At 43.1% G+C, this 27,687-nt stretch overlaps 1 protein-coding gene across 1 annotated transcript in view; it reads right to left on the bottom strand.

Moving 5' to 3' along the window:
* LOC138299508 (G protein-activated inward rectifier potassium channel 1-like) overlaps positions 1 to 27,687 on the bottom strand; it is a 196,811-nt gene that overhangs the window by 43,697 nt on the left and 125,427 nt on the right. Inside the window, exon 2 of the mRNA XM_069237781.1 lies at positions 11,119 to 11,335. Within this exon, the coding sequence (XP_069093882.1) occupies positions 11,119 to 11,335 (217 nt within the window). The remainder of the gene's footprint in view (positions 1 to 11,118; positions 11,336 to 27,687) is intronic.

Raw genomic sequence — 27,687 nt, 5'->3', positions numbered from 1 at the left:
TTTTGGGGGGCCTGGCCAGCAGCCATGATAACCATATAAAAGAAGTAAATAGAAGGTTCCCAAACAATGCTGTTTGGATCATGGGTTCGGGTTCTTCTAAATGCAGGCATGATTTCGAAAATAGTTTGCTAATTGCGATTAGGATTTAACACAGAAATGCATTTTCTACTCTCATTTGAAGACAAAGGTGAGTTGCTGCAGATTCACTCTCTCTCGATTGACCAGCACATTCTGGGAGAATCTCTTTTACATCATCTCACTTGAACGGAACATATATACAAGTAAGAAATGTAAATTATGAAAATAAAAGCTCTACGCCGTACAGTCCAATCTGCAATGTACTGTTTCTTTGCCCCTTCACAAAATCCTAGTCTCTATCTTGTCACCTCTTTACCACAAATACAATATAATTCTCAGTACAGCCTGTCATTTTTTAGACTTGCATGCACACAAAATGTTATCTGCAAAACCATCTACTTCTCTTTGGGGCTATGTCTGCATGCATTGAACCTACATATGGACTATCTCGGTCTTAATTATCCCTCATCCACGTTCATTTCAGTGGGCAAATACAGTTCTCACTCCTAATCACTTAAAACCTGACCATGCGTCAGGCAAAATGCAGCACACACACAAGTACCAAAGTATTATTGTGAATGCTTGTTTATGTGCAGGAAAGGTGTCCCTTCCTGCAGCAGAATGCAGCACACATAGAAAAAGCAAAAAATGAGGAGGAATAAAAGCATGCCTCAGTGGCGTTAGTTTTTGGCGCTGCCTCAGGTTTACAACAACTCGTAAATCTGAGACACCGTCAAAAGCAATGTGTGTTGCAGTGGAGCGCCCACAGCAACACCCATTGCACACCCCTCTGATGCAGAAAACTGTGTTGGAGGGGCCCATATTTACAAGGAGGCGTAACGCCACAAAAAAGTGGTGTTATACCTCTTTGTAAATATGGAGCAGTGCTTAGCGCCACCGGAGGGTCACGTAATGTGACGCTCCTGTGGCACTTGGGGCTCTTAAATATGCCCTTCCACGTTTTTTCTTGTCATTCAAGCTATAACTACAGAGAAGGAGTACACTGTTAATGCAGCTGCAACAAAAGATAACTTTGTAGAGATCTATATTGGTAGATAAAAAGAGAACAGTAATGTCCATCAGCTGCTTTTAAAGATCATTTTTTGCACATTTTTGTAGCTAAGTAAGAACCGAGCAAAAGTGACCCCCGCCTTACTCCATAGTTAGCCTTTGGTAATAAAGATACATAAGGTAATGATGCAGAGGTGAGTTTAGGCAGTTAAACTATTAGATGTTGACTATATCATGTAGTGCAGCAACCAAACTTGGTGCTCCCTTTTGTGAGACGGAGGGAGCAGGACAGTACCATATTTACTACGATAGGGCACTCCTGCTCTTTTCCATAGCACTGACGCACAGTCTGCCTAGTGCCATGCAAACCTTTGCCACAGCACATGTTACTAAACGGTTTAAACTGCAAAGGTACCCTTCCAGTACAAAATACCATGCCTAGACCAACTTTAAAACTGTTTTTACTCTGAATGTGTGCTTTATGGTACAACTTATGTGTAAAACTGGAAAAGTTTGGAGAAATAAAACATTTCTATTTGTCAGCATCTGAATCAAAAAGGCTTTATTGTTTGTCACTATGACCTGTCTAATATTAGTAGATAGGGCTTTGTGTCACATCCCATGCATGGGTGGTTGCATGGAGACACCCATGTACTACCTATGGGACACCCTTTTTATGCAATATAAGTACTTTTGCACTGGCAAATAAATCTCAAATAAACACTTTGCACCAGTTTACATCACTTTTATGATGCAAAGCCAGTGCAAAATATTTTAGTAAATCCGCTCCCTATATTCCTTGCTTAGAGCAGAAGTACTACTACTGACCTGATGATATGCAGCGAAAAAAAATCATGGCTTAACATTAAAAAAAAAAAGCTTAGCGAATTAACACAATCATTTAGTCTGGATGGGCAAAACCACTACAAACATTTTGAATAGGGAACTGACAGTAAGGGAAGTATGATGAAATATGACTGGGGCTTTCCTAACCTTCACACCAATCTGCATATTACCTATTGGGTTGTTTATAACAATCATGATAATTCTTATAACACTGGTCATGTTGACAATAATCCATATTAAATAATCGTAAAGCAACCGTATGTGATAATTGTGTTGGGGTAGGAGAGCAGGGCTCTATCTATTATCACCTGGTGATAAGAGATTCTCTGAGGTGATTGTCTGACTTCCAAAAACGCTTTAATAGAGCACAACTCGCTAGAGGAGGAGTGAGAGACACCTGTCAGGTCTCATTTTTTCCAAAAAAAAGTACCCTTCCCTTTGGGGCTAAGTAGGACTTCTGGGTGCGATTCCAATAAAATAATGGTTAATACGACATTTGTGACAGGCATAATGGAACTAATACTACAGTCAATGGACTGTGATCTGGACGTTGCTTAAAAAAAATCATCAATACAGTGGCATTGATCCCGATCTCCTTGAAAGAAAACAGCTTGTCTGTCTATCACCACGCTGCTTTCGAATTAGGCAGAGGAATCGAATACACCGCCATCTAGGACAGACAAAAGACCATAGTCGACAGTAAAGGAGGGGCTGCCATATTACTACTGGACCCATCTATTGGTCCTGATACAATCCATTGCTGCACACCACTAGCTAGGCTACAATGTCTCCGTTTTAAAGCAGCTATCTTAGAATGTATCTCCTCCCGCCTTTGTGAGGAACTTTCCATTCTCACTTTGGCTACCTGCATTGTTTCATTGCCTCATCACTACATTGCAATGCACATCTTAGCCCACTACTGGACCTCATCAGGTCCTTCAATGAAACCTGTTACAATTACATATGTGACACCCAGATCATCTTTAGTTCAGAAACCTGACCTCTCTTCTTGCCCAGACAATCAGCTCTGAGTCGTGGAGCAATAGATACTGATAAACAATTTAAAACTCAACTGGGGCACTTATCACCCTACGGCCTGGCCTCAGTAACTTGGTTCACCTTCGAAGATAAGTAAGAAACCTTGGAGTGACTGTGGATGATGACCTAGAGCCACAAGGAAAACAAATTGCAGAAAGTGTTTCTTTTGTTTCTTTCATGTTGTTTCTTTCATGTTTTCCTCTGAAAATTCAGTGACAACTACTACACCTATTTTTATGCAACCACATCACTCCAGTCATAGCACTTCACCTGTTATCCACAGCAAGATGGTTCTCCTTCAGAGCACTCTGCTTTACCTACAGAGAAATTTACGGCATTTAACCACCCTCCACACAAGTAAAACATTAGTCATACAAGCAACATGGGACTCTCCATTCAAGAATAATACCCTTATTGCCTGTTCCACCCTTTAAAAAATAGGTGGTACATTCTTGTCTATTCAGACATCCGACCCCAAGTCCTCACTACTTTTAAAAATAAGAAAAATCCTCCAACACCTGCAATGAAGGAAGGGAGTAAAAACCTGGGTCTTCCTTAAATGCTGAACATCTTATTGTAAACACTACCAGCCCAGTATCAGACAGTGGCAACCTCACTGAAGGAAGGTTCTGTAATGCACACACAACTCCATGTAACCCATATTTTCCTTATGTCCATGATAAAGCTCAAGTACAAGCTCACCGTGTCACAAAAGGAGTATCCATGTGGCCCTCTTGCACAACACCAAAACTGTTCTGACATAGGCAACATTTTAAACCTAAACTCTAAAGAGCTCACCACAATAAACAGTGTAGTGGTCTTGAGTTCAAATCCCAGAAAGGCCAACATAGTCTTCAATCCTTATGAGGTCAGTGAACTGAGTAATAACAACACCTGGTATTTACAGTATTTAGATGCAAAGTGTGCCATCATTTGCTGTTAAAAAATGAATTTATAATTTTGAAAGATAACATATGTCTGCCACACCATTGTCAGGACCTGACACCTCAACTATACCCTCAAGTAGTTGCTTAGTAGACTGCTTCTGCCACACAGATACTTCTCATATGTGATCCTACAGTGAGGTTCTCGGTTTGATACACTAATCACAACTTTAAAAGGCTTTATACCTGCAAACCTAGCAACCGTTGAACCTGTTGTGTGGAGAAGGCAGCAAAATAATGCAGAATGCACCATGGTCACTTCTCAAATGACGATCCTTTCAAAGGTGTACATGTTATAGCAGTTTCTTATAGCATACCCAAAAAACAGATATTTAGGGGTAAATACTGGAGTCATGCACATTATTTTGAATGCAATCTTATCTAACTCTAATGTATTCCAGTAGCTGTTTGTACAGAGATATTTCACCTACCACAAGACCCTTCTTGACCTCTAACAAAACAACCAGGTCTCTCAACATTGTCTTCAAGGACGTGAAGGTCAGCTGGGTTGATAACCCTTCAGGCTAGCGATTGAGGCACTTATGCTTGGATATGACTCAGACATGATGTAAGATCCCATTTGGGCGGCCATGGGTGGGCAGGGACAACTGGAAACCAGCCATGGGGGTCTAGAGTGGTTTGACTTTACTGTCCTGGGGTCCATCCTACAATTGCTCTGCAAAATGTCAGCACTTGACTCTCAGTGACAGCAATGGTAAACAGGCTTTTCAGGTAGGTTAGTGAGGTGGTACAAAAGACTCAGCACTCCAACATGCACCCAGCAGCACAATAATGTGGTTGCCCATCCCACTATTTCTCTTTTAGGGAATAAAAGTACTTTGTTCTACTATAGGACACAAATTTAAAAAAGGTTTTTGATACCTTATGTACGGGTGCGAGTCCAATATGCTTCAAGGTTACTAGTTACTCTACCCTTCTTTCCTTCTCTGATAGTCTTGGGCTGAATGCCATAGTTTCTAGTGCAGGTGCTGTTCTCTCCCCTCTTTTATCATATAGTTTCTTTCTGGCTTGGAACAGCCAAATAGTCCCTTAACCACCCCCCTGTGTGGAAGAGGGCCACAGTAGGCCTTCTACTTACTGTCTGCTTCACTGGAGTTGACAGTTCATGTAGTGGAACTGCTTAGGATGCGTAAGAGCAGGTCACTCAGCAAGATACTGAACATAGCAGCTGGAGCAACAGGCTCCTGACAGTGCCCTCTTCTGGGATCTGGTGGGGTTGGCACTTGGCAGCAGACAGCCCTCGCATTGGTCCAGGGCCCCAACTGTTCCACTTTGTGAAGTTAAGATGGTAGTTGCACCGGGGCCTCCATGAGAAGCTAAATTTTGCAGTCCTCTTCTCCAGTGCTGGGTGCACAGTACTGAATTCTGATCTGGTCCATAGGCCCCTAATCCCATGGCAACCAGGCAGACACAGAGGGCTAGATTTACAAGGCCCTAGCGCCTCCTTGCGCCACACTAGTGTCATTTTTTTACGCTAATTTGGCTCAAGGAGGCAATTTCCACCATGCCATATTTACAAAGTGATGCAGTGCATGCATTGCGCCACTTTGTGACCCCTTGCACCACATTATGACTGTGCCTGGCATAATGTATGGAAGAGGGGCATTCCGGCATTAGAAGGCTCACAAAAATGATGCAGTGAAATCTTGTAGATTTCACTGCACCATTTTTGGCATAATTTTTAACACCTGCTGAAAGCAGGCATTAAAGTGACACATCCATTTTAATCAGTGGGCCTTCTTGCACACTGCTGCACTAGAATCAAAAATGTTGACGCTAGTGCAGTGAAGCGCCACAGTAACTGAAGCATCAGTTTCTTGTAAATATGCCCCAGAGTGCCTTGGGGCAACAGCATTGTACTTTGGAATAGGCCGGCTAGCCACTCAAGCTAGTGGGTGAACTTCCCTGGGGTCAGCACCACAGGCTGCCAGCTCCTCCTTCTGGGGCAGTAGGGACTGCTTGGGCACAGGGTATATAGTGCTGCAGTTGTGCTGACCTCAGTCATGTGCACATTGTGGATGCCACAGGGCAACATCAATCCCAGCTTCAGTCAGGCATAATGCACAGTGCACGAGCCACACCTTCCACAACAGTGGAGCCTACTCAGGTGAGTTTGGGAAATGCTGCGGTTCCTAAGATGAGTTTATGGACTGGTTCCCAGACCAAAGCAAGACAGTGATGTGGGTTGTGACTCTCTGGGTCAATTGCTTCTGTCCACACCAATAGTCAGCCCTTCCTGCAAGGTTGGCTAGCTTCTTCCTTACAGCTTAACCAGGACCCCTTAGGCTTCCAGCACAAGACAGACAAGTGTTCTTCAAGATCAGATGTCACCTCAGCTCTGGGAAAATGGCTGTCAAGCAGACACCAACTCTGGTTGTGCGGTAGTCCTCTGGTTACTCTGTGGATCATCACCTCCTTGCATAGGTAGAACTTGAAAATGGAGCAACAAGTTGGTCAGCAGTTCTTAATCTTTTACTGGGATGGCAGGCGGGATGTGGATTCTTTGTCTGCCCTCTCAGAACCAGGTTGAGTCAGTTCTATTTTCATATGCCTTTCTTAGGCTGTCTTAGGCTCAGCAATTGTCTTAAGTGATGCCCTTCACAATAGGGCTGTGTCCAGGATGAAGCACCCACAAAAAAGGCACAAAGAGATGTGAGCAGTCTGCAGCCATCAACAATCATACCAGAGAGTGATCAGGAGGACGCAAAGAGCTGCTACTCTTTTAGAGGACCCTTCCCACTCTAACAACAGGAAATGCAGTCCCACCCATTCACCCCTGCCCTGCCATACACAAAAATGACAGTTTCAGGAACACTAATAAGCAGACATCTGTATCAGAAAGGACCCTATTGAATTTCTAAAAAGAAGTCTGAGTCCCCTTACCCCACTTCACTGTCCAAGTTCCCACCCTTCAGCGTCAGAAATGTAAGCAATACACTTGTACAGTCGGGGAAACTCACATCACATCCATGCAACTACTCATGAACAGCCCAGAGCCTTCATTAAGGGAACTCACAGGTCTGTCTCATTCTGGTTCATTCAGACACTCATTCAGTGTGTAACAAGCTTCTCATACGTTTTTCTTAGGGTCTCAGAACAAGGATTCAACGTTCACCTTTAGCAGCAAACATTTCTATGAGTGGGCCAGTATGCTCTCGATCACGATGCAGGTAAAGAGGCCTGGTCACATGAGAACCACTACAAAGCAATCTATGCTGCCATCAATGCACTACACTCATGTACCTGTGAAAGGGTAGTAGTATGGGGGGCTTCTGTAGGTCTGGGACTGGTCCAAGGTCAAAGGCAAGTCTAGACATTTGCACAGCCTTTAAGATAGCATGAGAATAGGGCCAGGAAACTCAGAAACCAGGAAGCCAGATACTCGCAGTGGGGCTTGCAGGGTAGGGGATTCCATTGTACACCATGCAGGGGATATTCCCATACCAACACATGACAAAGATCAGTCCAGTGTTTCTTCACCTGTTCTATGGTGTTTGGTAAGCAAGGGTGACACTAGCCTTGTCAAGTATATCATACAAGAAACCTGACCTGGTGGGGGAGGGTTTTAGATTTTTACAGACCCATCCGCTAGGCCTTTTTAGCAGGGGGGTAGGTTTTACAGACTCATGAGCTAGTATAGTCAGGTGTTCATCAAAATATTGGAACATTATCCCTTTTTACAGGGGCATCCATGGACTTTACTGGTCATCATCTCCTTACTGTTGATTGATGTTGGAATTCTTGCTCATTGGAGTTCTCACTCCTCCTAAATGATAGTTGTAATTAGGGAGGGTTTTTCAAGTAGCTTTGAAAGCACTACAATGACTAATAGCCAATATAGCTAAAAGACCTTATGGCACACAAGAGCTCCCTCTGTGTTCTCTCACTTCACTTCCTGCTGTCTCACATTTGTGTCAACACACTAAGAGAAAATGCAATATTACAAAGTAATCCTTGCGCATGTGCTACAACCACAGTCTAATGATATGCACTAAAACCAGAGCCAACACAATCATGCGACTCTGTGATTGTGGCGTTTTCCGCATAGTTATGGATTTGTCACATTTTTCATATAATACATCATCTGCTGCATTATCTGTAGATTGTAACAAAAAAATCGTTCCTAGCTGAAATGGGTCAAGACTTTCTAAAAAATATGGCAATGTGTTGTACGGGTCAGCTTTCAGTTGCTTAGTGATATCTTTGGGTGCTAACTGGTACAAGTAAGGTGACATTTTTGCTTAGACAGTGTCGCCGTCTGTAATAATGGCAAAATAACAAAGTAATGCTATCACAAAATGGGCTGCATAATGCCACATAATGTGTCTTTTCTTGCTACATAATTTAGTTAACCATGCCACATAATTTGGTCCTACCTGCCACACTAGTTGCTCTGACTAAAACAGTACAAGTTTAGCACATGCACACAAATAGCATGATAGCCAAGCCAGTTCCTAAATCAGCCACAATCTGAAGCAGAGAACTGGTTCATAAATTATCATCCCATTTACCAAAAACATAGGTTAATTCCATGTTACTCCAAATGAGCCCCGAGTGTTATGGTACCTTCATCCAGCAGGTCCAATCTCTCCAACACACTGGCTTAGTGCCCTTTGAATTACCGAGCTTATGGCATGTTTCTTTAAAGATGAGATAGACTACTGGTGTACTCTGAATGGTGTTAGGAAAGGTCTGTGGGTAATCAACATAAGGATGGGTTAGGAGTTTGGACTAGTTAGTATGTTGATAGGATAGGGCCATGGCATACTTCAAATGGAGACTAGACAAAACTGCAAGGGAGGCCATATGGCGCTGGAATACCAAATTTGGGAGCTCTGTGTGGTGACACGGGATGCAGCTGATGAAAACATGGTAATAAGATAGGACCCTGTGATGCTTCATATCTTTATTAAAAAGAACCTTAAGGTTCTCTGTACTAAAACAGGAAAGAGCCATGATGTTCTCTGTTTTGAAATAGGAAAGTGCCTTGGATTTTGCAACTGAAAAGAGAATTTGGGTACTGTGTACTGAAATAAAGTATATGCTGGCCTCCTTCCTCTGCACCTCTGAGCACTGTTGAGAGTCGAAAGTTGTTCTCCCCAACAAGAGTCGAGGTACAGATGTTTTTAAAGTAGGAACGATTTTTTAAAGCACCATATTTTACAGAACATCGCAAACAAGCAGTATCTATGAAATTAATCATTTAAATTATACGTTTTACTAATAGGAAGACACACATTAGCAATCACCTCAATGATCCAAAATAGCTGAGTGAGGGTCAGCTCATCAGACAGAGTGAGAACTGAAACAGCTGTGATTGGTTAAAAAATATTGGCAAAATATCGATAGCTGCAACAAAAAAAATATGAACAACTATAATTTGCAACTCCATGCAATTAATACAGCTTGGACCCAGCAGCTCTTTACATACCTAGGTTTGAAAGACCGACCACATAGGTGTCACACAATCTGAGGTCCTTAGAACCTATGGACAAGTCAAACACATGTGGGCACAAGACCATGATGGGAGGGAGATGAAGTTCAGCCACAGTGATGCTGAGTCTTTGTCACTTCCTGAGAACTTGCCCCCGACTCCATAACAACCTTTCCCGGCTTTAAATACAGCACACCTGACAAGCTTTTCATTTCACAGACAGATGGACGTCAAAACCAAGCAAGCACACCAGAGACTGGTCGCTCTCTAAAAACAAAGTATCAGTGACATTCAGATCTGACATTTGGATATCTTATGTTGTTTTTTTGGCCCCTCTTACATTGTGGTTCTTGTGTTAGTGTATTGTTTTGTGTTTGGACGACACTTGGTTCAAACCTAATGCATTCAGAAATATATGCATGTGCAGTTCAAAGGGCACTTCTGAAACTTAATATAGTCAGATTTGTAGTAGATGGTTCTGAGGCAACAGTCGAGTCCGGTCAGGCCTAGATCTCATATTGCAATTTCCCATCATTGTTTCCCCATAGGTGACTGGCATCAAAACAATCAAAGTGTTATTGCGTTGTTCAAACATTAAAAGTAAACTACGTTATTTCATCAGATAACTTTGCATTATTTTGGAAAAAAACTAACAGTTTTTCTCTTCAATTGGAAAAAACATTACTTCCACAGGCCTTGGTTTATGAGTTAGCTGATATTGCTGGAGTTAAATTAAGTAACTTCTATTCAGCAGGAGATGTTCTTACCTACCAGTACTATTCTATCTTCGGTGGCTGGAGCTGCTCCTTCAACTCTTGCTCAAGTCCCATTAGGTTCCCATCTCTGCTGGCATTGCAAGATGCTGGCGTGATATTAACCAACCCAGTACTAAATGATGCACTTTCCATTCGTGCTGCTGTTAAGGCCGTGAGGCTGCCTAAAACCCTGGTGCGCAGAGCTGAATAGAACTCATGCCAAGAGGCCCGGTCCCACTGTGTTTTACTGCGCCTGCGCAACACTGCCTACTAGGAAGTGTGGAAACTAGCCAGCCGAAAGGTGCGCAGCAAAACAATCTTCGTAGGAGTACAGACAGAGCCTCCAGCCACTTTAAACTTTAAAAGGAAGGTTGGCAAAAATAAAAAATGTTATGGAAAGTTTTAAACGAACAGCAATATGAGAACCTCAAATATAGGGAGGGGCAGTCTGAAATAAGAGCTGGCCTGTCCCCCTTGGTTATGGCCCTGAATTCCTGGGTGCAGGTCATAGGGATTTTTACGTTTTCTAGATCCTAGTTCCATTGCGGGCCCCCGCCCCACCTCAAAAAAAGTACTCCCGGTAACCACGAGGAGCTGATCTTCCATGGGCGTGGCTACTTTCTGTCTCTCAGCCGCGGGGGGCATTATGGTGCCAGTCGCTTCCTTGGAAAGGTGCATGCCCCTTTGGTATTAAATTTCAGATCATTGTAGCCTTTAATAAAAACAAAAACATTAGTCCTATTAAAGCCAGTGCCAGTTTAAGTGATTCTCACCCAGAGCAATGGCACATGTAACCGACACGTACTACCAGAGGCTGAGTGACCTTTGGGAATGCTTATGGTCGCACAAGATGTCTGATGTCTATGATGACAAACTAGTAGGGAACCAACTGAGACTTAAAATAACACCAAGTACATTCACTCTTGCATGCACATGGGATACATTGCAGTAAACCTTCCACATATATTGCACACATCGAGCTTTATCTTACCTGTGGTTTCAACAATCCCTTCCAAGATGACGACAATCTCAAACTGTTCACTTCTTAGAGATCGTTGTGAGAGATCGAAAAATGGGCTTTTGGGGTTAATTTCATGACAAATCGTTAAAGGGGAAACCAGGAAAAGTTGGTCCGCTCCAGTTCCAAAACCCACATCCAGCTCACATTGGTCTAAAGGTAGGAACTCCCCCTCTGGGGTCTGTCGAGACTGAAACGAGAGAGTAGAGAGGTGGTTAGGAAGCAGCAGTGTAGTATAGGGATAGCTGTGCGCATGTTGAGTCTAGTAAGGATAATGATTCTTAATAAGACAAACCTCCCATACAGAATTCTCTGTAGTTGCTTGGTCAATCAATGATATTGTTACCTAATGGTATGCAGTTTATCAACTTTGGAAAGATGAAAGGCGGCATCCTCTTTGCCAGGACTTAAACCTGTAAGTGCAGGCACCCTGCCCACTGAGCTGCCTTACTCTTACAAACGCTCCTGTGCCTGGACACTTTATGACATAACCTTACCTGCGGCTCATGACATCAGTACTCGTATCTGATTATTTGATTGTGGGATGGATTATTTCATTAATTATTTGATTTACCGACTAACTACAAATCAGGGAAATTATTTCCAGGCAATAGCTCTCAGGAAGAACTAAGGATGTCCCAATAGCAACCTAGAAATCTTGAAAACAGTAGTAGATATTGTCATTAAAATTATAACCACTAGTAAAGTTAAGAAACAGTTCATAGTATCAAGTGGTAGAGCCTGGTGTGTCAAACACGTGACTGTAAGAGAAGCACCAAGTGGCCCAGAAATGTTGAACAGGACCCCAAGGACATAGATGTCCACGCAAGAATTCCTGCCTTGCGCCACCCAGGATGCACCATCAAACACTTATGCCATATGGATGTGTGTACAGTTCGGGGATGCTTAGGACCAGAGTCAGGCGGGTCTCTGGACACCGAATATGGTTGTGTGCCACACTGTGTACTAGTGATTCCTATTGAATCAGTGTGGAAAATGATGTGCATGGACGTGCAAGTGTTTGCTGAAGGATGCTGTGAAGTGTATAACACACAACACGCCATACGTTTAGATGTGAAGACAACGGCGTCATTCACGAAAAAAACGTAAAAGTACAGGTGGAAATATATACCTGCACTTGAATATGTATTTACTTTTTCCACAACCATTGCTTAAAAGTACTCCTACAAAGCTACACCACGCGTGGGTTTCAATGCGTACTTCTGGGAATGCTGTTTCACTTTTTGGGAAGGTTCCTATTCATCCTTTGTGGAGAGGTCTAGAGTGGAGAACTCCACACATGGAGAATAGAGCCACACATGCAGATGCACTGTCTTCGATGGGAAAACCCTTTTCCCTGTGGCGAAAGCCCTTCCCTTACATTCCCACCAGATCTAGTTATCTGTTCACCTTCCCTTGTTGGAAAAGGAGATATGTCAGCTCTTGGCGTGGGGCAATTGTAGGGCATGGGTGCATGTTAGCCTCCTAAATGTTATGCGAGCTGCAAGCATCAGTTTTTCAGAGGCTGGGGTAGTAGAAATGAAATCATGCACCTCAACCTGAGATGACATTAAAGCCTTAACCTCAAGTCCTTAGCCCCTCAGCAGCCTTCTACTTGCTGTTGAGGGGTTCTGGTAAGGTAGAGTAGAAACTGCAGACATTAAACACCCCTCCCCTGATGACATTAGAAACTTTATGGAACAATAAATTGAGCTGGTATCTTGCATTCCCTTTGTATGTATGGGGATAATATGAATTCAATTGTCATGCTGGATGCAAACCATGAGTAACATGTCTAAAACCAAAACAAACCCACAATATTTACTACCCTTATTTATTTCACCAAAAATACTTTCAGCGATCTCCATCTATTAAATGTAATTTCTGTAAATTCTATCCAGGTTTCAACAATGTTACAAGTTTTAGGCACAAAATGTGCCACATATTTTCTAAAAGATCCTCGAGTAAGAATCGGGCCACGATTTCCCTTTAACAGTCTGTTCAGTTTTGGCGTAATTTTCTTTATGCCACTTTACACCACTTTACATCCACATAGTGCCAAAATGCTGCATTACATGAAATATGAATAATTTTCACTCTTTTGCATAATGCCAAACTTTGTGCAAATTTTTTTTTTTTGCAGCAGAGGAGACATTTTCTATTTCAACCACTCTCCTGTGGTACCTCAAGTAACATTTCCATTCAAAATATTTCCTCACCTAGAAGGTTCAGGCCCATATTTATACTTTTTTTAGCGTCGCATTTGCTTCATTTTTTAACGCAAAAGTGGCACAAACAAAATACAATTGTATTTTGTAAGTTTGCGTTGCTTTTACGTCAAAAATTGACGTAAATGTGGCACTAAATATGTATAAATATGGGTCTCAGAACTTAACTTTTTTCAACACATTCTGGGAAATTTCGGGAAAAAAACTGATTAAACATAGGTCTAAATGAGCTTCAAAGAACATAAGTTACGAAGCTGATGGCCTACAGAAATTATCAACAGGCCTCCTTTTGAGGTTTGGCCTGCACCGCACTTGCACTATGCTTGTGAAAATCTTTTATATTCAATATACATCTTAAAGGGGGTTTACATCCCACCCCCCCTTGCTTTCCTTGCTTTTCATTGGTTCCTGTCCTTGCCACACACCTTTCCTCCGTTTTTATTGGCTGTCACACTATTTTCTTGCATTTACCAATGCTTGTTCCTCTGTGTTTGTACTTATCAGTTTACCACCGACCAAGTACTGTTTTCATACGCTTCGTGAGGACATTTTTAAAAACTTTTGTCTGCTCGGCGCTTGCGCGCTGCTTGTTTATTGTGCCCTACGCTGTATTTTATTTTTACCTGTTCACTGAATCTGCCCGTGGCTGCACGCATTTCAAGTTTTCTTTTAAAATGCACGCTTGAAATGCGTGCAGCCACGGGGAGATCACAGCGCTTGTCTCTGGTGGACATATAATCTACCCGGTGCTTTGCCTTGGATGTAAACTAAGAAGCCCCGATGAGTTGGGCCCTGTTGTATCTTTCCTGCACCTTTTTGGAGCAGTGCGTTACTTCCGGGCAGTGAGATGCAGGAGAATGGCGAAGAGGTGATCTGTTGCTTAGGTCATCGTGCGCACCTTCCAGGGTTGCATGCTAAACTACCCCAGAATTTCCATAGATCACTTCTACAGGGAGAAGATAGAGGCCAAAGCCTACTTTCTCTCCCACTGCCATAGGGGTGAGTCTTGGAGCCCAATCGAAAACCGTTTCCCCCCTCCCTGCCAGTTGAGGAAAGCTACCTTCACACCTGATGGCTCACTCATCACCGACGAACCTAATTGCAGCTTTCTAGTTTTCTTTTATTTAATCTCAAAAGGCAGCTTTCATCGATTTGAACAGACCCAACACCAAGGCTTGTTATTACATTCCCTTTAGTTACGATATTGTTTTCGTGTAAGAACTATCACTTAGGGCTGCACTTTTACAGCTGACATTCCTTGTACTGCAACTTTATTGAATTTTAACAAATTCCCTTTACAACGATAAATATTACCTTTTTCAGTGCTTAATTTGTAAATAAAAACGTGCCGGTGCTGAAAGGTCTCCTTTGAAACCTGCTGCAATTAAATGTGCGAGCACATAATACTGACGCAGCGTAATCCCGAAGACATCTCGGGCCTCTTCAATCCACTCCCAGCTATTCCCCGCCCCTTCATCTCACTCCTGCAGCTTTCTGCTTTCTCCCTTTGTGACCCTTTAAAATTTTTCCCTTCCTCGGTCTTTCCCATATGCGTCTTTTGCTCGCAGCAAATGCTTGAGGCAGAAGAATAAGCCCCGGCCCTGAAAAATAAGTGCCGGTGCTTAGCACCGGAAACAACAAGCACAAATTAAGCACTGCCTTTTTTACATACTTTATTATATCAATGTTCATGAGGTACCCCTACTATGACTTTACAAATGCGTGCCCTATTTTTATGTCTGCTATGTGGTGACTTCAGGTAGTGAGGAAGTCTCCTGTCTTGTTAGGCTGTTCCCCACCCCGCAGTTCGGCAGAACAAGGAGGAGTGGGGTTAGGACTAGCCTAGAAGAGCACAGTAATGCGAGCAAGGGTTGGATATTGTCACAGCCAGTTCACTGCTGGATTCCAGATAGACCTTTGAGGCCTTTCTTTCTGGGGCTCAGGTCTGCCAAACTTGGCACTCCGGGGACCCTTTTGGATACTGTCTAAGGTGTGTGTTATTTATAAAAAGTACCTGGAATTATTTTGGTTTACTGATGTATTTTATGACATTTCTATGTGACTGCTTTATGTATGGAATCGCGAGTGACACATAATGAATAACATCTGTTTGATGCTATTGAGTTTCAGACATGACCTGTCCCCATCTGCGTAATGTAGCGGGCTTGTGAAAGAATTAACGCCATCTGCCGTACCCCTCGAGTACATCATGCAAACCTAGCCAGCTACTTCCCTCTTCTAACATGGTCATCGCTGTAACAAAATGAAATATTCCGATTTTGTTGCAGTTGAACTTAAGGTCCAGCTTGCACTGATGGCCGAACTTGGTCGCCTTGGAAGATGCTATTCTAGAGTGTTGCAGCTAGCGAACCTGCCAGCTCTGCAACCGGTGGAGCGATCTCCACGAAACATGTTTGCGAGAGAATGGCCAACATCCACACATGACGACTAACAACTTGGAATCTGTCTGGTGGATCTTTTTTCTACCTAGAATATGAATCTGTTTTTGGGTCAGAATGGCCAGGCCTTGTTAACACATGGACGCTGACATGTCAACTTTATCAAACTAGTGGAATAACTATTCTCAAACAGGGCTTCTCCCTGTATAATTATTTTCCATTACACCTCACACTTGAAAATGACTTTCTTAAATAGAGAAAAAATGCTTACTGATCGCCTGTCCAATCTGTCCTACCGGTTGTTCATCTGAGACCAGCTATTATTTCATTCCAGATGTGGCATTGTTGAGCCATCTAAGACTTTAACATCATACCTCGATGTATTGAATAAGGACGGCATACAGCAGATACTTTCAGTTCACTAATTCATTACGCTCTACTCGCAAGGCCTGAAGTATTCCCGATCGCGTCCCCCCACATCTAAAACTCTTCAATTCTGCCCCTTAGTTACATACACTCTTGAAACATATACATGAGCAGTTAAAAAAGGAAGTAGCCAAGGGTGACCAGATTTCAGAACCATAATGGCACCAGGCACATGCTGGTAAGCGCTATAAAAATGCACTGGGATCTGCAGAGTGGCTGATGGGAAATAAGTGTGACTGAAAAGTGTATAGAAGCCAATGTATTCCATAACATCCCAGTTCTGCTGCAGGGATGATCCTCTTTGCTGCACACAGTATGCCCAAAGTGCTTCAGCGAAGAAGTGCAAGGTGTATTGTGAGCAATTACTTCCATCTCTCTCTCTCTCGCTCTCTCTCTCTCTCTTTTTAAGTATAGATCCACTTTCTGGATTCTTCCCTCTTCTATCCCTCCCTTATTCTATTCACATGCCCACCTCTCATATTAACTCACTGTAAACACTGTACTCATATTTCCTAATCCAAGTACCAGATTCACATGTCCACCCCTCAAATTAACTCACTGTAAACTGTATTCATATGTCCCTATACTAATCCACCACTAATCCTTTTGGGTTCCGGAGTAGTGTGCTACTCGCTGAAAGGCGCTTCAACACCTCGTCAGGGGTAGTAAGCGCTATATAAATACAATTACAATAAAATTACAATTTCCAGACACTGATTCGCCTACTGAGGGCAAGGCCAGTGTCTCCATGCAATGTTTTTTCTGTGGACATGGCAGTTTGGTGAACTATGTGTTGCCACTGAGGGCCTTACGTGCACTGTTCTATTTCTGCAGAACGTCTTGATTTATCCACATATCCTAACTACACAACTTAGTTGCCCTATATGTAGATGGACTCAGGCACCAGTATAGTTCCTCAAATGTATTTTCTGTTCTCGCCCTTTGTATATCATGTCGTTTTTACTTTTTGCGTTAATTTACTCGTTTAGCGATTAATCATATGAACATTCATTTTATGGCACGCTTCCTTTTCCCCTTGAGTGTGTTTTGTGCCCACGGCCTTTGCATATTATGGTGATTTTGTTTTTCGTGTTTGATATGAGTAGTGACTATCCTCATGAATGTTTGTTTTGTGGCATTTTGCCTTGCTGACAGTATTTATGGACCGTGATCATCACTGGACTATTCTGCCAAATTTTCAGATTGCCAGGATTGTTTCTGAGCAACAGGCTTTAATAGTCACATTCATGTTCCACAAAGAACAAAAGGCAAGGTATAGTGCCTCGCACCGAGTGAGGATGAATGTGGGAGCTATCTAGTCTTTTGTTCACCAATAATTTTACTAGTGCTGACATTTCTCTTTTCTCCGCACTTCTCCATCTCGCATCCAATCATTTTAGAAATTCCGTACTCTGCGCTGTCACTGCAAAACATACATTACGGCAGCCCCAATATCTGGCAATAATTCATCACTGCGGTGTTCTGTATCTGTTATTTCTTCTTGGCACTAAGGCCCAGCCTGTATAAGCCGGGCGTGCTCCATGGGCGCCCCTGGCCCACGCAGGCTGTGGGTCAGATGAGCAGAGCCGCTATTGAAAGTAATGCTCTAGGCTCCACGAGGGCAGCACTGTTGCTTGTCTATATCTATAGCCGCTGACGCCCCATCTGCTTGTAATCGTGTTGTGCAGCAAGGTTGGCCTGCGTTATGCAACTGAAGTCTTTACTAAGTGCATAAGTGCTGCTTATTGTTTTTATTGTACCACAATGGGGAATGCAGGATTGATGGAAATTCATGTTTTTTCTGTTTTTTAATAGAGCACAGCTCCTGTTGGAGGCCATAGAACACATTATTAGGTTTCGCCTGCACATTTCTTTTCTCTTTGATTTTTTACTTGCTTGCTGACCCTCCCTTTCTTTTTCTTAAATCCTTACTTATCTTCTTGCTTCCTTTCTCGGTCCCTCCTTCACTTGTGCTTTCCTTTGTTGATTTCCTCGTTACTTATCCCTTTCTCTCTCTATGTTACATAGTGCCTTCTTTCCCTGTTTCTTTTGCACCTCTCACACTCTCTGTTTTACTATTTTTTCCACTTGTTTATCTCTGTCCTACCTCTCTCCCCCTATGCGCGGTCCTTCCCGCTGACATACACTCACTTCCCACCTGTCCCCCCTCCTCGCCTCTGCATTCTCTCTGTTGTCCCCACGCAAATCGGCTATTCTCCAGCAGTGTCCCACACAGAGTAAGGTATTATTATTTTCATTACATCTATCAGTGAGCATGCCCACCTTTTGCATCTCACACCCATACATTCTGGCATTCAGGTACCCCGGTTCAAATATTAGTTTACTATATCAGTTTTACATCTGCTCATCAAGCTAAATCTTACAACAACAAAAAAATAATAATATTCAGATAGGCGAAACCTAATGCATTTACCAATGCTTGTTTGACTTGCGCCTGGTTTATAACTGTGCTGTAAATTGCTCTCTCATAAATCCTGGTACAATTCGTGCAGGCAAACTGTGTGAGCTTGCACAACTCTGAAAAGCAGAAAACATGTGATACCAACTAGTTCTCTCCTCATTCTGAGGCCTCAATAACAGAATGATGCGGCACTTGTGCATCTGGTAAATAAACTACCTGGCAGTATCAGCATTTAGCAATTACGTCCCAGGATACTGCAGAAAGAAGAACGAGCACCAAGAATTCAAGGCGCTCTATTGCATAATTATTAGCCCGCCTAAGCCTTGAACTCCAGTGCATAAACCAACACATGTTAGCAATTGTACACCATCTTCCTAAGAGCAGATTCAGGCCTTATTTAGAGCTGAATGTTCTTTTTATAGGCTTTTGTAATCCTGAAGAAAATTATATAATGTTCTGTACTGAAATATTGGATAGCATCCCAAGCACACAAAAAAGTAAACAACGTCAAACAATTGGCTGCAAGTTAATGGTAGCACCTTCAGAGAGTCCTGGTTTTTTAATGAAGTGAATTTCGAATTTTGTTACTTTGCCCAAACGCATATTGTAAATATGGGGGTCACAAGTGTCACCATGTAAAGTGTGGCTGCCCACAAAGTGAGGATTGACTTATGTGTGGCGCAGGATGTGATGACAGTTCAAACAAATGAAACATGCCGCAAATTAAATACGAGCAGATATATAGGTATATCGCCTTAGGACATCCATTTATTTTAATGTATATTCTGAAGATCAAATGGCGTGGCGTAATACTAAATCAAGGTGAAATAAGGCCATCTTTCTACATTTAGTTATTCTGGGGCAGATTTATGGAAGGTGACGCTGCACACAGTGCAGAGCCACTTTTCTTGCGCCCCTTAGCACCCCCTACATCCACCATGTGTGCGCCGTATTTACAATACAGCGCACCATGGCGCAGGGTAGGGGGCAATAGCATCATCTTTCACGATGCTATTGATGTACTCTGCAGGAGTAGCTCCAAAATACTGGTGCTACTCCTGCAGAGTACATAGGGCCCCATTATAAAGAATGGAAGGCCTCTTATACCGCCTGCTCTTGAGCAGTTGTTAAAAGTGCAGTAAAAATGGTGTAAGGGAACCTCATAGATTTTCTTATGCCATTTTTCCAGCTTCCCTAACGGGGGAATGCCCTCTTTGCATAAATTATGTCTGGCGCAGGCATAACTTAGCTCAAAGGTTTACAGAGTGGCGCAATGCATGCATTGCACCACTTTATAAATATGGCACAGGGATTTTGGCCTCATTGGGCCACATTAACGTCAAAATAAATGATGTTATTGTGGCGCAAGGTGGCTCTAGGGGCCTATAAATATGTCCCTCTGTGCTTTGCGGAGCACTAGGATGTTGCTCGGTGGCGCTTCAGAGCGCTAATTCATCACTTGATTGTCAATGTTTTTGACTTTGTGTCACTTACTTTTAAAAATAAACCTTAGCATATGCTTTTCAACGAAGCACCTTAATGCTAGCATTCCCCTATGTTTTAGCCTAGGATAATTTAAGGAACGGATGTGTGTCTGACAGCAAAGCCTCGGCCGGCTCTGCAGGCGGAAATGACTTACTTCCGTTACATTCACCTTAAGGCCACTGAGTTGAACACTTGGACCCATATTTATACTTTTTCACGGAAAACTCCGCTAACTCAGTTTTGCATGAAAAAGTTTACTGCCAGCTAGTGCCATTCCAAGACGCAGTCCGGGCGTCTTATTTATCGAATGGGGCAATACAGCGCAAAGGGTGGTCTAAAGTCATGGAAAATGGCGTTAGCCGGGTGGGGGTGGTAGTATGGGAGAACGGTGTTTAGCACCAAAAATCGCGTTAGACTGGTTAGAGTAAAAAAAGATGGCTCTAACCAGCCTAGCGTCATTTCTTGATGCAAAACCTACCATACCACATGACTCTTGCCTTAGAAAAGACAGGAGTCATGCCCACCACCCCAGTGGTCAGCAGCGGGGACAAGGGTCCCCTGGGCATGGCCATTGCACCCAGTGCCATGTAAGGGGGCCCATTTCAGGGCCCCCAATTGCACTTAAAAAAAAAAAATACCCACCTCTACTTACCTATACGTACATAGGATGGAGTCCCCCATCCTCTGCTGTCTCTCTGGTGTGGGTGTCCCTGGGGCCTGGGAAAGGCACCTGTGGACTTATTCCATGGTGTTCCACCATGGAAGTAGGCCCACAGGACCCCTAACGCGTGCCCGGACCCAGGCGTTAAATAATGGCACTAAGCAAGCTCAGCGCCATTATTTAGGCCCTCCTGTGCACCATTTTTGCACGGGAGGATAAGTAAGGTGCCTGGGCCTTACAGTCATTTTTTTGCCTGTGCACACCTACCTTGCAGCTCATTGACACAAGGTAGTTTCCTGCAGGCACAAAATGACTTTAACTCCAAAACGTTGGCGCTAGATGGGTCTAGTGCCAAAGTATAAATTTGGAGTTAGGTTTGCGCTGAATTAGTGTAAAAAAAATTACTCTAATTCAGTGCAAAGCAAGTATAAATCTGGGCCTTGTGTGCTAACAATGTCTTGGGGACATTTGCCTTCCGGGGGAACTAGGTGTTTACATTTCTTTCTCTGACTTCAAAGTGAGAGGATTTATGTGACAATCTTGCTGTGAAAGGAAATAATTATTACTAGCACACAGCACAATTTAAATGCTTGTAAATTACCTTTGCAGATATTTTAGAATATACCATAATTAAGAGAGCACAAATGAAGCACATTTTTTAAATAATTCTGAAGTGCGGTAGGAACATTTTTTTTCAAATGATTAATACATATCATTACACAAGGTGATTCCATTTCCACAAATTATCCTTTGTGCTCTGTATAGTTTTATCATTAAAAATGTATATCTGTGCAAATACAATGTCAATTGAAAATGTGTTGGCTGTAATGACAGTACGCTACCACACCATGCATACTCCCCTTTACACCACTCCACTCTACACCACTTCACTCTTCAACACTCTACTCCACTTTATGCCCTGCCACTCTAGGACACGCCACTCCATTGTACGACACTCCGCTCCTCTCTATGACACTCCACTCCACTCTATGACATTCCACTCTGTCACTCTACTCCAATCCACTCCATGACGCACCACTCCACTCTACGACACACCACTCCACTCTACAACATGCCACTTCAATCTACCCTACGACATGCCACGCCACTCTACGACATGCCTCTACACTCAGACACTCAACCACCCAGACACTTTACTACATGCCACTCTACGACATCCCACTCCAGTCTACTCCACGATATGCCACTACACTCTATGCCACTACACTCAATGCCACTTTACACCCCTACACTCTATGCCCCTGCACTCTATTCCCCTTCATGCAACTCCACTTTACACCACTCCAATCTATTCCACACCACTCTATGAAACAACACTCAACACAACACTCTGCTCCACTCTACGCCACTCCATTCTACAACACTCTAATGCATTCTACACCACACAACTATGTGACACTTTACTCCACTCTACGTTATGCCGCTCTACAACACTTAACTCCTCTCTACATCACTCCACTCTGCGCCACTCCACCTTATCCACTCCAGTCCACCCCATGGTACTCTACTGCACTCTACGACAGTCTTCACCCCTCCGCTCTATGACACTGTGCTCCACTCCATGCCACTCCACCCTGCAACACTCTACTCCTTCATGACACCCTACTCCACTCTAATCTCACTCCACTCTACTCCACTATGCCACTCTATCTACACCACTCTATGCCATTCCAGTCTATGACACTCTATGCCACTCTACTCCACTTTACACTACTTCACTGTACAACACTACTCCACTCTACGACACTCCACACTGCGACACTCTACTCTATCAAACACAAAACTCTACTCCATGACACTTCACTGTATGACACTCTACTTCACTCTACTTCATTCTACTCCCCCCAATGACACTCTACTTTAAGCCACTCCACGCTGTAACACTCCATGCCACTCTGCTCTCTGCCACTACATTTTAACAATGCTGAATAGCAGCAACGCTGGTGTACAGCGTGGCTAAAACACATTGGCAAAGCCAACAGTTCTCGTGTAGGCAAGACCAATTAGCTTTGCCAATGCATGTTCACTGCTGGGTCCATTTCTTGAAGAATGGCAGACCCAGGCAGGGGAACTCATTCATGCCCATCTTTTCATACAAAACACCTGCTTTGGAGGTTTGTTTCTGAAATATAATTGAGATTTTGTTGACCGTAAAGGCCTGCCTCACCGCTTCCCCCACCCCGAGTACACAATTTGTGATCATTGCCAACGACAATGACCAAAAAAGTATGCTCTTAGCAATGAATCTCAATGACTTCACTCCTTTATTAATTAACAGTGTCAAATCAATGCCTGTCTACGTTGATAGCATCCTCACTGCAAAAAAGACAAAACCTGCTTTCCCACAAGTTTTGTAGCTAGTGGGATGGTGTGGGGAACATGTTTGTCTCTGCTTTCAACACCATCGATGGGACTACAGGCTTAAAATTCGTTTATAATTTTTAAGGGATCATTAAACTAGCAAAACATTTGGTAAGCCAGTAGTGTGCATAATTATTAACCAAATAATTTATTTTTCCAGAAGTATGGGGCAAGATTCTTGTTCTTAAGAACGAAAACGTGTATGGCTAGACAAAAAGTAAAGAAGAGGCATAAAGCCAGGTAACCATTTGTTTGGATTTGGGTAGACATTCATGAAAATGCTGAATGAAGTTAATAAGGGCTGGCATATGGAGGGGCCACGGTTGTATACCTTAAGGCATAGGTAAAGAGAAGATAGAATAAGGCAGAGGTCTTCAAACTGGGGGGCAGCCCCCCTAGGGGGGGCCTCAAGTGATCCCAGGGGGGGGCGCCAGCCTCTGGCCAAAAGAAGCATTATACAGATTATAGGCCTTTGTTTAAGCAGACGCATGTTATTGCATTTCTTAAAAAAAGGTAACAGTACTTAACTGCAATGTTTAAATAGGTCTAGACACATTTAAACATTGCCATCTTTATAAAATAATTGTGAAAAATTCTGAGGGGGTCCCAATGATTTTTATTTTTCAACTGGGGGTGGCACGGCATTAAAAAGTTTGGAGACCACTGGAATAAGGCATTGTTTTATCCTCTATAAAATACAAAATGATGAGCAAATGGAAAATATAATAACCCTGGCAGCCATCAGCTGCGCTTGCTGTGCAGAGTGAAAGCTTTCTGCATCTGTACTTTCAGTAAAGTTTCTATAATCTTCATAGATATTCACTAGTATTCCCACTGGATTTTCTAACTCTAATTGCGGATCTAACTTTAGTATCGAGGCTACCATCTTTTTACAATTCCATACATGATGCCTGTGAATCTTGAAATACGAGTAATTCAACTCAGAAATGAGGCTAAGTGCCCGGTGCATTGGTTTCAGGAGCTGCATCAGGTGGCAGGGCATATTTGCTGACCATGGTTACTTGAAAGTAGGCTTCCCCACAAAAGCAGCATATTGCGAGTTATTAACAATTACTTGAGTTTTTCTCTTAATAAGTATGCAAATACACTATATTTCTCAGTAATTATTGTTCAATGCAAGCATTTGCTTTTAGGAAGAATTAAACTATATTATAAGACTCAAAAGGTTTTATTAAAAAAAAACACACCTGAGAATAATTACAGTTTCATTACACACTTGAGATGATCCTTCAGGTGAGCATTTCTTATGCGCCTTATGTTGCTTTAGTGGACTTTCCAATATGGGTTCATAACCCATGGATGCTTTTCTTTTACCTCTCCCTGTGTTTACGACCTTTTGTAATGATTATTACCGAGAAGGGCTTTAGATTAACCTCCGGCAGCCATATGTGTATCTCCTTCCAGCAGTCACATCCTATGGGGTAATTTCAAAATGCTGCTAGAAATGCACAGTGCTCCGGAAGAGGAGCTGGATGAGGGCAGGTGGGTCAGCAGCTGTGTCAGTGAAGTGATCAGTCCTTACTGATCCGCATGTGTATTTCTGCACTGAAAACCTGCTCCTACACACCCACTCTCATGGAGGGATGTCATGGTTGCAGCAGCTGACACCACTGCCCTATGTAGAGCATGTGCTCCTGAGAGCTGCTGACGCCCTTCAGCAGAGCTTCTATCCTCCTCTGAAAATGCTGAATTAGTCACCGTCACAATTGCAGTTCCCCAGGGCGTGACCACTGCACTCATGAACGTCACTCCCTCGTCGTTTTCATTAGAAGGGCCACTCTGCCCTCTGTGGCTCTCAGTGACCCTCTACACATGCGGAGGGCACGCCACTCATTCACTGTTTGGTCGCAATCCATGGGAACTCTGATAATGATGGAGGGCAAGCAGACTGAACTTCAGTCATGCTGACAAAGCACAGAACACCGAATCTGTTTGCGATTCACCTCAACACCTGCTGTCTATCACTCACATCAACATCAGCATCAACATCAACATGGTGGCATCTGATTCAGTTAGACATCATGTGGCATGCATCTCAAGTCCTGAGCTGAGAGCATTCCCTCTGACTTAGATATACCTCAGGTGCAGGATTCTTTGTGAGCTGCAGCTCCTCTCCCCGAGTGCCACAAGTAAGCAGACACGGGCATCTTCCAGACAATTGCCCAAATCTAACGTGCAATGGGAGGATGGCTGCGTCAGGAGTAAAATGACCATGGTGCTTGAGGGTTCCCAGTATCCTAACTTTTCAAACATTGTGAAAGCCAGTAGGTCTGGCCTTAATGTATTAAACCATTCAAACAGCATTTGTGCATGCTTGCGTTTGTATGTGATAACGCATTAAGAACAAGCACTGGCAAAACCAGTAGGTCTGGCACTGGCTTTGCCATTAATGTATTTTTATAGAATCTGTCACTTAATGGTTGCTTGGTTATTTTAAATTAAGAAGAGGGTTGATACAGGCAGTGCGCCGATGGGCACACATGTGTAGGAGGGGAGAGTGCGAGGCGGTCACAGTTACATGGTGGTTTTCTGGTATTTTACAGCTATTCACTGAGATGTTCGGGAGTACTGATAATCATCAGTTGTGATTTTAGTGATTCACGATTCGATTTTGCCTCTTTAAACATATCATGTGGAACTAAAGGTGCGTGTTTGTCACATCTGTGTTGTTTTCAAGAATTGAAGGCACAATAGGCATATGGTTTGTCCCCAATACAATGTCCTGGGTTTAGATGTCTTTAAAGTGGAACCGTTCAAAATGTTGCAGTGATGATTCTCCTTAACATGCCCTTCACCCATCGCCATTCACTTCCTTACATCCATCCTGCCCAGTTCCACCAATTTCCCTCTCTTTGCCCTTCCATAGCTCATCTCCCCTTCATGCAGAATTATTTTTCTGTAGCTTTCTTTCTGGTCAGAAGCAAGAATGGTCGGCCATAAGCTATCACTTTTCCTTGTGAAGTATGAAGGGCAGGCAGCGTGGGCCTAGTGAGTAGCCGAGTTAATTCAAGATGGGCACAGCCTGCGGGTGGACCACAAGACCAGAGCCCACCCAGACAAATGCGACTTGAGGGCCACCAGAAGGAAGCACTGCAAGTAACAGCTGCATTGTAATGCCATTGTGCCTATAGACCGTAATATCTGGATGTGTGATTCACAAAATATTCAACTTTAAAGGCATCAGAAAGTATCCATCCTTAGACTGATTCCCAATTGCAATCTAGTTGGGTGAGGGGGTCAGGAGGGAAGTAAAAAGTAGCAGCAAACATAGAATGCAGGCCTCAGTGCAGTGTCACTCGAGGAGACTCTACAATGTGCTAAAATAACAAGCTTTGACAAAACAAATAATGTGGCTTTTTGTTTTGCCTATTGAAAAGGTTTTCTCAAGCTTCCCTGACTCCATGCCCGACTTGGGAACCAGAATCAGCTCTGCCGGAAATGTTGAAAACAGATCTATATTTTAAGTGTGTTTAGGGAGAGAGTCAGACTGTATGCAGGGAGGCGATGATTTCTCCCCGACACAGAACATTTAGAAAAGCGGTATATTTTACCTCAAATATATTGGCTGGCAAGGCATAGAATGTCCCGGCAGTTATGAAAGGAAGCTAATGAAATATTCTAACACTTCATAGCCAGCCTGGGTATCCAGGAGCAATATTTCTCAAAAAAGAAAATCATGTTAGGAGCCTAGAAATAAATCATGTATCAAATACAAAAAAGACAGATTTATAGCTGGCAAATATATGTGCCACCGGGGATGCACAGTCCACCCCAGAGAAGGAGAGACCAACTAATAACACATCACAAATAACACCAATTTTACATTCAGTGTCAGAACACAATGGCCATCACTGTTCGCCTACAGTTAAAAGTCCATAAAAATCTATTTTTGCTGCCAATAGAAAGATATTTTCCATACGCCCAGCCTGCTAGTAGTGCCACTCAAGTATGACAGAGTACTTTACAAAAGGCCAGCCTGTCAGGGATACCCCTAATGGCCAGAAAGGTCAGAGTTGCTCATTGTGGCCAGCCAGATTACTGTGTCGAATCGCTGCACAGGGTTCCAGGATTTTTTTCTTGGGTCGTTGCAGGTTTCTTGTTATACAAACACATGCTTCAAATATTAGAGTTATACCTTATAGCACAGGTACTGCCATTATGTCAGATTCCCTGCTGGCAGGTCAGAAATGTACAGATAGCCAGGTTAGCATCTACATTCGAAGGGTATGTAAAACACGACTGACAAGAAAGCATTAATGTGTAAATAAAAATGTGCCGGTCCCGAAAGCTCTCCTCTGAAACAAGCAGCGGCTTCAATTAAATGCGCGAACACGGAATACTGAGGCAGCGTAAACGTGAAGCCATCTCGGGCCTCTTCAATCCATTTACGGCCACTCCCTGCCCCTTCAGCTCACTCTTGCTGCTTTCTCCTTTCTCATTTTGTGATCCTTTCTCGTTTTTCTTTTTCTGTATGGTATTTGGACTGAAGAAAGATGAGCGGAGCAGTGTGTTATTTGA

The sequence above is a fragment of the Pleurodeles waltl genome, chromosome 6, assembly GCF_031143425.1.
Source record: "Pleurodeles waltl isolate 20211129_DDA chromosome 6, aPleWal1.hap1.20221129, whole genome shotgun sequence".
NCBI lineage: Eukaryota > Metazoa > Chordata > Amphibia > Caudata > Salamandridae > Pleurodeles > Pleurodeles waltl.
Note: the sequence above shows the minus strand (reverse complement) of the source record. Positions and strands in the feature narration are given on the sequence as shown.